We start from the raw sequence: 13,905 nt of genomic DNA, 5'->3' as shown, positions 1-13,905 counted from the left end.
TTGTTTTTTTTTTTTTTTTCTAAATAACCGACAGAAAATCTCAGGGAATTCACAGGCTTGGGTAGTTTTGCTCAAAAATGAAGCGGGTTTTAGAGCGGAAATCTATACGTATTCTTTATTTATACATAAGTATATACCTCGCGGTAATCGTTGAGGATTCGACTCTCTAATCCTTGGATTATACCTACGTACTAGTTTTACGGTCTTTTCGAATATTAGCTGCACGACTCGCGTCCATTCCTCGGCCGTTTAACGATTCATTTTAACACGCGTGGCGTGTTAGTGTTAATATACGATATTATTATAAACCGTGGGGAATTTTCGTTCTTTGTTTATTAAAAATTTTTTTTTTTCTCACCATAACTTTTCATTTTCTCGGCTACCGTTCCGAGCTGTAAAACTCATCGCTCTATTCGATCGAGATATAAAAATTGACTGAATACATTTGATTGTATTCGTATTACACAGATATTAGACGTACTTTGCGTTATAAATTGCTATCAAATTTTATCTAAAACAAGGTACAAACGTATAGTTGAAAAAATATCCGTGGTATTGTGTTTTAACAAACGTTATTATTGTATACATAAAAAAAGAGACTAGATAAATATAATAATTGCTGAGTATTTATCAATAGTAATGAAATTCGTTTACTTATGATAAGTGGCTAATTGTAAGCGTTTCGAATTGGACAAAACGCCACTTGGTCTTGTCGTTTGCAAACTTCTTTCCTCAGATCTAAACTACGTGTACGTGATCCGTCTGCACCACTTGTGCAAGGAATTTATGAAAAAAGGAACTCGAACATAATAAATAACAGAACGAACAGAATTTAAAAAATATAACGGGCATCATTGGCACGTCACGGGTCCTGGAAAGGTCTGTGATTTTGTCGTTATTTAATTAATTTATTTTTTTTTTATTGAGAACATTTACAATCGATCCGTACATAAAAATAATTATCTTATAATCCTGTAACAGCATCGTATACAATTCTCAATTGCTTAATCCGAAACTAGTTTTACGCATAAAATTAAACCTATATATGTATATGTATGTATATGCATACGCAACATAAAGTCAAATAACGTATCGAATGATTTCTAAATATTTTTTTCATTCTAGAATTCAGCTTTATTACAGGCTTTCCATCGAAGTATTGTAGGCAATTAATGCGATTTGAATCATTTTATTTTTCAAGAAATAACTGAAGATCATTGTTAAAGTCTATAGTATTTTTCAAGAAGTGATTCCCTGAAATATTTCTGCATCGTAAAATTATGGAATAAATTTCTTTTGTATTGCAAAAAAAAAAAGAAGAAGAAATATATAGAGAATCAAGACGGTTGTATTAAAAAGGCCGTAAATTTTGAAATTTATTTATTATCATTATTTGTCTGGATAATAATTATCCACCGTCTTCGAAGTTCTTCTCACGGTAACTCTAACTTCTACAAAAATCTTTGGAACCTGACCTGGTCTCTGTAACATATATAATATATAGTTACTTTTATTGTCACATTCATTTGAGCGACTCAATTATACTTTCTTGAAACTGAAAATGAGTGGAAGGTCTGTTGTTAGTATACTTTCAAGTAAATATTATGTAAATTACTGGCATATATATTCAGGTATATAAAGAAAAACTATTTTCCAACGTTCGCGAGAGCTCTGCCAGCTGTCAAAGACCGAGTTATTTTGAAAGAAACCGATTATGAAGAGAGAAAAAAAAACAAACAAAAACGAGCAGTAATAATTGACGCGGTTAGAAATTTTTACGCGACTTTCTTTTCTCCTACACAGAGTTCAGAGCCAAACTTGATAATTGTATGTATAGACGTGCATATACATATATATATAAAATATATAAGTCGAGTGCTGTCTTTATTTTTATCGCTCGACGCGTAACCGTCGGGGGGAATTTGTTACACGTATATACGTTATATGATCCATACACTCGGGTTCGTGGCTGTATGAGAAAAAAAAAAAATATCAGATACACTTTTATAACATTGCTGCTTTTTTTACAGTATCGCGTTTTGATGAATATAGGTACACTAATAGCTTACTTTATACACACGATAGTATACGCATACCTCTATTAACATATACATATATATATATATATACAAATATATATATATGTATACAAAAATACGTGTATATTATATATATATATATATATATATATGTATCAAGTGTACCCGGTAGTACATAACGCCGCAGGGGGTATACCACTTAAATATTATTTACACAAAAGACCGACGACGCGATTAAATTCGGGTAAAGAGATATATATCTGAAAATAATAAATAAGAGAAAAGATAATCACCGCCAAACGACTAACGAAGCTCACATAAATCAACGCTCTTTGAACGAGAGCGGGGTGGGCTGTTATTTTCAGAATCCATCGAGAGATAGTGAGAAATATCTTGCATCTGTCCTGCTTATCGTATCAAGGAAAATAATCTTTGAGTATATCGAAATTGACGTGGGAAAATTGGTGAAACTGAAGGGAGGATCAACGATCGGCGGTGTTTACGGGATATACAGTGAATCGGCGGTTGTGTCGCGGTGAATGGCTTAATATGCTGAATGAGGAAAGTTCGCGACACCTTCGTGAAAAATCAAAATACAGGGATGATATCGTGATACGGCGTAAATGGAGAACAACCTCTCAGTATACGGCGGCCCCGGCACGTGGGGCGCTGACAGTACCAGTCCTCAACCCACCGAGGGACAGACCACCGTTGTCGGACCACCCCCAACGCAGACGAGCGGGAATGCCGGGAACAACGCTCTGGACGATCGTAGAGCCCAAGCAAACTCTATACGAGGTAGAAATCGCAGTAAAGATTCGTTGCTTTCACCGGCAAACCCAGAGGAAATGGTGAAACTTGTCTTTAATTACTGCGCATGCGCGAGCGAGTTCGTACCGCGGCAGGAGTGCCAACTTACTTGAAACGCGGCATAAGCTGTCAAACTCTCCCGCGTCGAGTGGCGAATTGAAATTGTGTTCTTATAATAAATCGGTACATCGGTTAGTTGACAAGAAGAGTTTGCCAAGTACTCCGGAATCACTTCATCAGTTATTCAAATTTGCATGACCGACGTAACCTCCGTGAGTCGCGTTTTACAGTTTTGAAGCTTGAGGTGGCCAGCCTGGCACGAAATGACGATCGAACTCGCGCATGCGCAGCCGAATGAACAATCTGATAAATTTCACCCCGTTTCCTTAAGGTATAACAGTTATTGACAATAGTTCTAAAATTCATGTCAATAATTTGCACCTACATGTTGAAGATTCTCAGGTTAAATTACCGATATGCAAGTACTTGGAATATAGCTGGTTATATGCGATCAAGAAGGGTGAATTAATTTTTTGCGATTCATTTTCATGTTGACGTTTAATAACTGGTATTGATGCGGGAATGTTTCCCTTCACAAACCAACGATTATAGAATGAAATTTGATAGCTCTATCTTCATTTTAAGCTATAAAGTTTGGTAAACGGTTCATAATTGTTTAAGTGCTGTCATTTTATTCGAAACGACGTGTTCAACATTTTCATAACTATAACTTTTGAACCTCCAACACGATTTTGATGAAATTTTTTATACATTTTATTTTTATACACGTTTTGCTTTGGAACTATGATGATTTAGATCTGGACTAAACTCGGAGAGTTATAAATCAAAGACGTGCTGATATCTAACAAAATTCCAAATAACGGGCTGATTTTATCGAAGTTTAGCACTTTTTTAATAAAATGTCGTTTCAAGAAAAATGTGAGTGCATCAAAGCTACGCAATTGTAGGCCATTTTTTAAATTTTAAAGCTAAAGATGAAAGTAAAACAAATACCTTTCAACCGTTTAATTGTTGGTTATTTGAAAATGTTCGCATATCAACATCAGCTATTCAAAATTAGCTTAAAAATCAAGCGTTAAATGGCGACGAACGCCTTTAAAAATTCCTTAACATCGAGGTCAAATTGTTAATCAATTTCTGAAAAAATGGGAATACTATTCCTCAGAATCGATGTGTATAAGTACAGATGAACGAATCAATTCAGGAACACTTATTCGTCATGCTGTAATATTACCTCACGTCCCTCGCAAAAATATCAACCGTCGCAAATTTGGTTTACTTGTTTATTACAATAAATACCTCACATACAAAAGTCCGAAACACAAAAATGTGACGAGCTAGAAAGCAGCTCTCAAAGATCCAATAGTCATCGTGAAAAAATTTCCGCGAAAAAATTACGACTCGGTTCGTTCTGATAGCGATATGCTGTATTTTTTTTTCTGCTTTTTAGTTTTTTTTTTTACGTCTTATCGCGATATGAGCATGCACCCACTGTATTATAGAGAGCGGCTTATCGTCCCTACCTAAGCGATATTCATCAATGGTAGGTGTACAGCAGGCTTCGAGAATGGAGTTATACGCGATCAAGTTTCGCTCGCACACATGTTAGTTTTACCTATGCAACATGTTATAGCTGCATACACACTGTAAACGTATATATACATATACGCGAATTCAGATAAGGCGATATAGATACATGCATAATATGCTCTCTTATAACGCGCGAGCTATAATAGAGCTGATTACAAATTAGAACTAGATATACGACCACATAAATTATATACTGTCGAGATTATACACACACACATACACGTGCATTGTATACACCTACGTACATATGTATATATACTTGTAAACACGTCTCAGATCGAATTTCGGATATACGTTATATACCGAGCCGGGGTCAATGAACGCGGGAACTGATTCACGCGAATACTAACCTTCCATGTTTCGCTATATATATATATATATATATTGTATATATGTATATACATATAGATACACGTATGTAAGAGGCTTCGGAGATTGCTCGATCGCGACTTTTTTGCGCGAGTAATCGACGTCGATGCCCGTGCGTCTCGCGATTTTAATTTATTTATTTTAATCACGCGTTCATTGATTAGAAACCTGCATGCATTTATCGATGAAGCAATCTTCACACTAACTATTTTGTATCCCACTAAACGCCTCTCATTTTGAAAATGATTTGTTAGGGTAAATGGAGTAAAGTTTTTAACTCTGGGCGATTTTTTTTATTATTGTGTATTGGATTTTAATCGCGTCTTTGTCAGAAAACTCAGCCTGTATTTTGCAACATTCAGCCTCAGTTTGGTATAAAAAGCAACAGGAAAAAATAGCGAGGCCTTTCTTCGCTGTGAACCGAAACCGGTTCAATGATTCGAGAAAAATCTACGACGTTCTTTTTCACCTTTCATCCGTTTACTTTGTTTGTTCTTTCTCATTTAAACCTCAGGTTGTTCCTAAATTTAGGTTTTACAATCTGTCGACCATTTGTAAACAAGGACGCTGTATTATTTAAGAAAAAAAATTATCAACGAACTTATTGTAAAATGTTTATTATCCATTTCGAATTCGGGGTTGAAAAATTTGCACTTTATCCAAAGTATATAAATGTGTTAGAAAATTCATACAACTTATTTATTTCGTTGGTCGGAGAATCGGATTTGATTTTAAGAAAATAATTATCCGACGAGATATGTGTAAAAAAATATATGTTCCTGCACATGTTTTAGACACGATGCATGAGGCAAAAAGATTATACTTTGTGACTTGAAATCATCTAACTCTGCTGACAGTTTGATGGCCACGTCTGGGTGCCGAAGCAAAAGTAAAGTTCGGTGATCACTAAGTGCTCACAAAGTAAACTAATACCAAATAATCATCCGATGCTCATCGGCTACCAAATATCTCGTTAGGACAGACTTATGGAATATTTTATACTGCAGATTCCTACGCTGTTCCTGCAGACATACCTGTGTAGTAACCGTGTGTCGAGTCGGTGATTTGATATTTTGCCGGGAAAAATTACGTACAGCGAAAGCTGATTATATTTTTTGTTTACGTTTGCAAGTGAATTTGGTAAGGTCATCGCACCGAGACCTAATCTACAGTGAAAGTGCCTGAAATGTTAACAAACGTTGTATTGTAATGTAAAAGTAAGCGATAGTTATTCGTAAAACGTGTATACGTATGTTATATATATATATACATATATATATATATGTATGCGCATTATTCGCAAAAGTTTATAGTAATGATAAGATAATGTGTAAAGAATCTTCAGGATTGTTAATTTCACGAGTGGCAGACAGTAAGAACGAATAGAATAACATTAGAGCAAACTCATATTACACAAGTAAAGTTAGCGGAAATTTGAGAAAAGATTTTATTATTGTAACGTTGAAACGATTAAATTGTGGCGCTTTTGCCATCCGATTATGATAAATTTCTCAAATTCATTTCTATCGTATAGTCGAGACGCTATTTCAACACTGTTCATTATCATTGGTACAAAAAAAAGTTGCTGAAACTTTTTTAAATGGTTTTTTTCCGTTTCTTATATCACTAATTCTAAAAATAACGTGAAAAAACCGTGTAATTTTGCTTTCCACTGATCCTCAGAGAATACTGTTTATATTCTAATCTATATGTTGGACGATCGCAATTATGACTTACTACTATAATCTCTCATATGCTAATAAAATCATGAAAAAAAGCTATCGTCGAGACTAAATATAGAATATATTATGTTTGATATCGAGCCTATGTAAAGTCACATATACATGTAATGTACTTTCGATCTACTTGTCAGCGTTAGACGAAGTTGATATTATATTTTCACCGAAACTGGTGCGTGTGAATGTAGCAATCTGATGTACACGCACACATGCAGATTTAAATGTTTCTTCATGCATTGGATTGACACGTAGAAACACACGCACTGCGTGTTAAAAAAATCATATCCTTCGGCTGACTATTTTTTTAATCGCTTTCGCCGGTATGACTACATATTTATATATGTACTTAAAACGCTCGTTTGGTCCAGCAGAAATGAATTGGAAGAAACTCGTATCTCTTAAACTATATTTCTATTTAGCTGTAAGACTATCAACTCGATAGAAAATGAATTCCACGTGATTTCACATGATTTTGTTTCCATGACATCGATTTAACCGATTCGTTGAGCTTCAAAGTGGCCACCAGAGACCAACGAACATGTTATGTATCTATACATTCTTCAATTTTTCACCTGGGAGAATCCTCCATGTTTCGAGAGTAATTTGCGTGGACTCGTAGCGCGAATTCACACTTCAAGATCTTTGTTTTAACAATTTGGTATTAATTTCGCGAGATTGCCTGAATGGTTACATTGTTTCAATTTTTTTTTTTTATTGTTTTTAATTTGTAAATTCAGAAATTCCATGCAATTGGATATTATATGTAGATGCAGACACTAATGACTACACGAACAACAATTATGGTATATTATCATTAACGTGCTCGTTGTATGAAATTTTTTCAGCCCAAATCGAGATTATCCCGTGCAAAGTGTGCGGCGACAAAAGCAGCGGGGTTCACTATGGTGTGATCACGTGCGAGGGATGCAAGGGTTTCTTCCGGAGGTCGCAGTCGTCGGTGGTGAACTATCAGTGCCCGAGGAACAAAAACTGTGTCGTCGATCGCGTCAACCGAAACCGATGCCAGTATTGTCGATTGCAGAAATGCCTTCGGCTAGGCATGTCGAGAGACGGTGAGTACATCAAACACATTCATCGCTTGATTTCCGTGTCTATACCTGTCTCTAAACTGAGCGAAAAATGTCTATTTGTCGTCTTTAAATATTTTCATTTTTTGCCATCTAGCCAAAAGATATTGATCTAGGTAGGAATTAGAAATGAATTCAATAGCTCTCAGCGAAAAATTTAGTATTGCCAACAGTAACGAATCATGTTGAATAGTTACTTACACCAGATTTTAATTATTTTGAAACCGTTGTTATAACGATATCGATTTTACTAGAATTTTCTAATGACCGCAATAATTGAAATTTGTCTCATTCTACATACAAAATATACAAAAACGAAGCAATTTTAAAAGAACCCCGTTAAAATTTTACCTATCGTTAGCGTGCCGCAAACCTCGCGAGCTCTACGTAAGTTAAGGTATACCCATACATAGGTATATAGACGATGTTCATCGTTCATGCGTGAAAACGAACTTTCGAGAAGAACTGCTCATGCATACACCCACTACAAGATACGTTCGGTGGTTCGTTTCTCGGGTTTTCGGTTCCACGGATTCTCGACTTCTTTTCAAGGTAGATTTGCAACTGCCTGGAACATGTGATATAATTTCTGGTCAATGGCCTGGGCTGCCGAAATTCTAAACTTCGAATCCCAACAAGAAAGATCGACTGTACATAACAGTTATACCAAATAATTATCAGTCTCAGTATAATGATAATAATATGTAATAATAATATACGTAGTAGTTGGAACGCGCAGTGTCGTCTGCAGAACTCTGAGACAAAAGTAATTTGTTGTGAAACCACCTGCAACTAAGAGAGAAAAATAAACAGTTGGATTTAAATACTTACAAACAATAATAATAACCAATTAAATTAAGTGTACGGGCGACTTTAACGCGAGATGTTGGAATAATAGTGTACAATGAGATTGAAACGACGACGATATTATAATGCGGTTGTATTTTTCATTGAACGATAAACCTCAACCCTGGGTCAATTATTATTTTAATATTCCGATAATTTGATGTAATCGTTGAACTTTTGGGTCTTCATTTTTTTCTTTGTTTTCGAAGGGTAAAAATATTCTTGTCATATCGTGACTAAAATTGATTTTACAGTAAAACCCGCGTTTCAAAAACCGTTTGCACAGATATTTCGATACTGTTTCACGAAAATCGCGATTTCGAATTCGTTTATTACCTAATTCTAAATGCGGACGATATTCGGCGAACACATTTCTCGTAAGTTTAGAATATTAAATGTTGACGTGTGATATGAAATAAATTGCTTGTATTTTAACATCGGAATTTTTCCCCAAAGCATTTCGATTCGCTGCAGAATCCTCGCGCAAAATAAGATATCTATTTTACGAAGTTTTACCGGGAAAATTGCGCAGAGAAACATTCATCGCCCGAGGGGCTTTCAACGAATAGACAAAAATAAAACATCGATTCTTTTACTTGTTGTGCTGAAGCACTGAAATGGCTTATCAATTCATTCCGTATCCAAGTAATTCCTTGGAATAATAATTATACCGGAATTGCCGGAGATGATTAATAGCGAGTGCCATGCAGGCCGGAATTGCATTGCAAGAAAGAAAATATTTCATACCTGAATTTAAAATCTGAACATATTACCGATCGATGGACTTCTGTAATTTGAATTCACGGGTTTTGTTGTCAATTTTTCAAAATTCAATCCAATCAACTTCGGTTTCGCTTGACAAAGCTTGATTTGTGATTTTTTTTTCAAATAAGTTTAGTAAGAACCTTGTTTCGAAAAAATGTGGTAAAAAATTTGATGCCATTATATTTCCAGTATAAAATCGCAATTTCACCGTCTTCGCAATGCGGTTGAAATTTACAAGCTAAAGAAATGAACGGCATTTTTGTATTCCGAGTAAAACATCGTTTTTATCGAGTATTAATGCAACGACTTGACGATGCATCTTTCCGTGCCAAAAGAAACATAGCCAATCCCTTCCAAACTATTATAAATCTTCATTGCCACAGCGGTTTCAGCCACACAATTAATTCTAGTTCTCTTTGATACGCAGCGCCGTCTGCATCAACGAAAAGCAACGGTTAAACGGCTCGAGACTCTAACCGCTCTTTTATCTTATGGCATACCTCGTGATCTTCTCCTCACTTGTAATTCCTCCTGCCTGCGACGAAACGAAATAGGAATTACAGATCAGAAGGAAGAGGATGGAGTTGTGCAAAAAATATGGCAACATGTGAAAAAATAAACAAATAAATAAATAAATAAATAAAAGAGCAACAATAAATAAGAAAATTGTCGCGCGGGTTCGAAAGATGGCAAAACACACGTTGTATGCCGTTTCTTTTACGCCCGTTCATCCGTTCGTTGCTCGCTATGCGATGACTGTTTAGTCATCCGAACACAGGTGACTGAACTTGACTTAACCTAGAGTAACCCCCTAATTCCAAGAGCCAACGACTTCTGCCAGTCCGAAACTTCCCGGGTATATAATACGTCGCATATATACGCACGAACGCACGTCACGAGGCGTGTAACAGCTGTTTGTCGAGATTCCTGATTTTCGCCAATGCCTTTTTTCCCCCAGCCTAATCTTTCCAATCTTTCCTCGTTCTTCTTCTCTCTTTTTGTTTTTATAATCTTCCTTTTCTCTCACTATTTCGTTTAGCACTTTTTTTTTTAAATTTTTTTTTTTGTTTTTTTTCATTTTACCTCACCACCTCGGCAAACTTTGTCAAATCTTGAATAAATCTCTCGTCTGTGTTATCTTTGCCGAGATCTTTGCATGTTTAATTTATGCCACTTAACGACGAATCTTCATCGGCGGTTCTGTGAGTTTGAATACCTACAGCTGATGTGTGGCACATGCGGCGCCTCGTCGCATCCGATCGATGTAATAAACTGTACAGAGAATTTTGGCTTCCTGCTTCATGCGGATGATCGATATCCTTTTTTTGAGTAAACTTTCCTGGCGATTTCTGAAAAGAAGGACGATAAGAAGAATTAAATTTAATTGAATAGTGTCCACCTTATCGAGGTTTTTTTCTTCTACCCATAATGAAACACAGGGAGAGAAATCTTTGAAATCACAGGGAAGTTTCGAGTTCTACAGAATTTGGAAAAATTTCAGACACTTCCAGCTGTGGCTGGTAAAAGTTTCTCAAAATGTAACTGCCAAGTATGATGGCAATGACTCCACTAATCACATGCAAATTGTTTCAGTTTTAGCGAAGTCAAGATCTCGTAACTGTTTTCTAAATTCTTGAGTAACGTGAAATAAACGTCAAGATCCGTGTTCAATGCATTTCAGAATTCATTGTATTCGATTGTATTGTATCTACAATAGCTGAAGAGTTTCACAAGTCGGATCTTACTGTCAAACCCTGCATAAAGTTCTTTACTCTGAATAGCTAAACACATTAACATAACCTCCATTCGAATCAACGGTTATACTTGAAAACCTTCCAAGAAAAAAAACCGCCGTTTTGGCGATAAATGGCTATTCGTTCAATCAATTATACCGATCTACGAAATTTAGAAGTGAGGAAAATTTGATTTACCATCGTTACCACAAAATTCCTGAAAACAATTATCGTAGCAGTAAAGGTTTAAAAATTATTTGAAAATCCACGTGAAGATATAATGCGATTAACGATAAAATCAAAAGGAATCGTATCACATGATAGATTTTTCAGTTACAAGATATTACATCTAGAAATTTCTCTCCAAGCTCCGTTCATACTCCCGCGATTAGTTTACGAGTTTACGAAAGTACAGTTTTGTCGTATGTAAAAGGGAAACAGTGTGACTGAATCTCATCTACCTTATTCAACGTACGAGTACCCATCACTGCGAGACTGCGACTTGACACCGACGGTGTTTATCGCGTTCGCTTAGCTAGTATGTACAGTAACAGCGGTTTGATTAGCGCAATGATTAGCACGAGGTTCGTTCGCTGTGCGAAACCTTATCGTTTGTTCTAATGGTTTTCCGTCGGTGCCATCTACTCACGCGTGAACAGTAACTGAACACGCTTTCGCGTGGAAATTATAATATTATACTTGCCTCTACGCCATTTTTTCGATCTGAAAAACTCGAGACTGCCGTATAAAATGAGGGTGAAAAAAAAATTCCGTACGATGATTACTGGAGACTGTTTTGAGAGAGAGATATGCGATCGGTGAGATAATAATCGTTTAGGATATTTTAAAACAAGTTCTTCAAACAGCCTGCGGAAAAGTTGAACGATTTTTCTTGCATTAAAAATTCAGGCATGGCGTTGAAATTTTTTTTACTATAAGTTTAATAATTAAATTAATTTTATGCCGATTGACGTGACAGGATTTGACAGGTTCTTTAGATTCGATCAACAGGCTGCACACACAATTGGAAAACCTGAAAATATCAGTCTTCTTTTATGATGGGGATTAAAAACAATTTTTTGGGGTGACACATTAATATTTTTCCACCGAGAAAAAAAATTGGCTTGAATAAATTTTTTTGTATGTTATTTTTTTTTTCGATTCGAATTGAATTTGAACCGAACATAAAATTAATAAGCTGACCGATTTAGGTTTCAGTAACCTAGAAAAAATGGGTAAATTTTACGGAAAACTAAGTCTTATGTTCTGGAAAATCTGAAAATATCCTGGAATTTTGATTATTCAGCGTAAAATGAGAGGACTATAAATTCTCTCCGTTTCCCGGAAGCACCAAGTCGGTTTTTTATTAAAGAAATACCAATGCAAACTCAAACTGCAGCGATACGAGTTGACTAATTAGGTGTTGCCAATGGGAAAACCAAGTCTTCGAGTAAACGTATTAGTTTCTTCTTGGAATAATTACTTCTATTTATTATTTCCGAATAAAAAAGTTGGACGAAAGTAACATAAGAAAGGCAAAGAACTGACGTAAACGTATGTAGAAGGTTCACGAGTTTCGTTGAAGCTGATTTTTCGAATATAAAATCTCTCGACGAATGCGTTGTTTGAAAAACTGGAATTGATTGATAGTAAATTTCTTTAAATTTGATCGGCATGTTTGAAAATCCGTCCTTACCATATAATAGAATAATTATTCAAGCTAGCCCCTGAACGAACTGTGAATAATAAAAAAGAGGCTTCGCACGCAACCCGAGTGGTATTAAAACAGCCCAGGAAGCGAACTGGATAGCGGTTTGAACGATAAAAGAAATCTTTGTATTTTTCTCACGCAAGAATCTCCTCGGCAGTCGTCGCGTCCTGCAGCATAGCCTGTGTGCGTGTGTAAATGAAATATCACGCGAACCACGTGAACTCATTTTTTGGAAAGAAAATGAAATGTAAGCTTCCACACGTTTGTTACGTACAGCTATAATCCGATCAATTCTTTCCCAACAATAATGTGCCGGCGGCATCCAGAATACACGCGTGTATAATTTACATCCGGAAATTCACCAGCCAACAAATTGCGCAGTGCCGGAAACACTCTTATCGAATAACATCCTCCGTGTTTTCCACTCTCAGAAACAAAGGATATATACCTTTCAGCTAAATAAGACGAAGATCACAAGTTTAAATTACACTACGATTTATAATCGACGTGCAAAAGTGGTTTTTGTGGGTTTCTTTTTTTGAACGAGTACTGCGTAAGTAATAAATAAGTACTTTTCAATTGTAATTTAGAACCGTGTTCGTTCCTACACGATTCTGAGAATTGCAGACTACTGTAACGTTTACAGGATGTGGATGACTTACTATAATATATAAAACATGAAGCGAAAAATTGGCGACGTCGTGAACCGCGTTTACTTGGGTTACCTTGAGGTAGGTTAGTTCAATTTCTGGCATTCTCTGCGGTATAGTTACAACCGACGCTTTAAAATTTCATAAAATCTCTAGTAGAATTTTCAAACTTCTAACCAAATTAATTTTTCACCTATAATGGATTGAACGGCAGAACTTGTAAAAACTCAAAGATATAGTGTAGTTTTTTTCTTTTTTGTCGCAAACACAGTGTGGAAAATTTCTTCGTGAAATCTGAACCGTTCCATAGTAATATCCGCTCCTTGGAAAAAGCTGTATGAAAAAGGTCAGCGACGAACGACGACACGGCTTTCATAGCCAGCAAGACTTCTCCGTGAGAGACACAAATGTCTAAAATCAATCACGGAATATCAATAGCCGGAAGTAGACCCAACCGACGCGTTATGTACCGACAGAGTCGATCCTCCAGGTAGAAGACACCGTTATCAGAAAAAAAAAGTGTAAGACTTTCAATCGTGACGAA

At 36.0% G+C, this 13,905-nt stretch overlaps 1 protein-coding gene across 4 annotated transcripts in view; it reads left to right on the top strand.

The window, feature by feature from the left end:
- Window positions 1–13,905, top strand: part of LOC124409494 (probable nuclear hormone receptor HR3) — a 142,282-nt gene that overhangs the window by 113,563 nt on the left and 14,814 nt on the right. For 2 of the 4 annotated variants that reach the window (XM_046887132.1, XM_046887129.1), the window contains exons 1-2: window positions 2,310–2,837; window positions 7,414–7,641. In XM_046887132.1, coding sequence (XP_046743088.1) covers window positions 2,663–2,837; window positions 7,414–7,641 — 403 coding nt within the window. In that variant the 5' untranslated portion in view covers window positions 2,310–2,662. Of the gene's footprint in view, window positions 1–2,309; window positions 2,838–7,413; window positions 7,642–13,905 lie in introns of those variants that run through there. The other 2 variants (XM_046887131.1, XM_046887130.1) reach the window with 1 other exon arrangement.

The sequence above is a fragment of the Diprion similis genome, chromosome 8 (assembly GCF_021155765.1).
Source record: "Diprion similis isolate iyDipSimi1 chromosome 8, iyDipSimi1.1, whole genome shotgun sequence".
NCBI classification, from domain to species: domain Eukaryota; kingdom Metazoa; phylum Arthropoda; class Insecta; order Hymenoptera; family Diprionidae; genus Diprion; species Diprion similis.
Note: the sequence above shows the minus strand (reverse complement) of the source record. Positions and strands in the feature narration are given on the sequence as shown.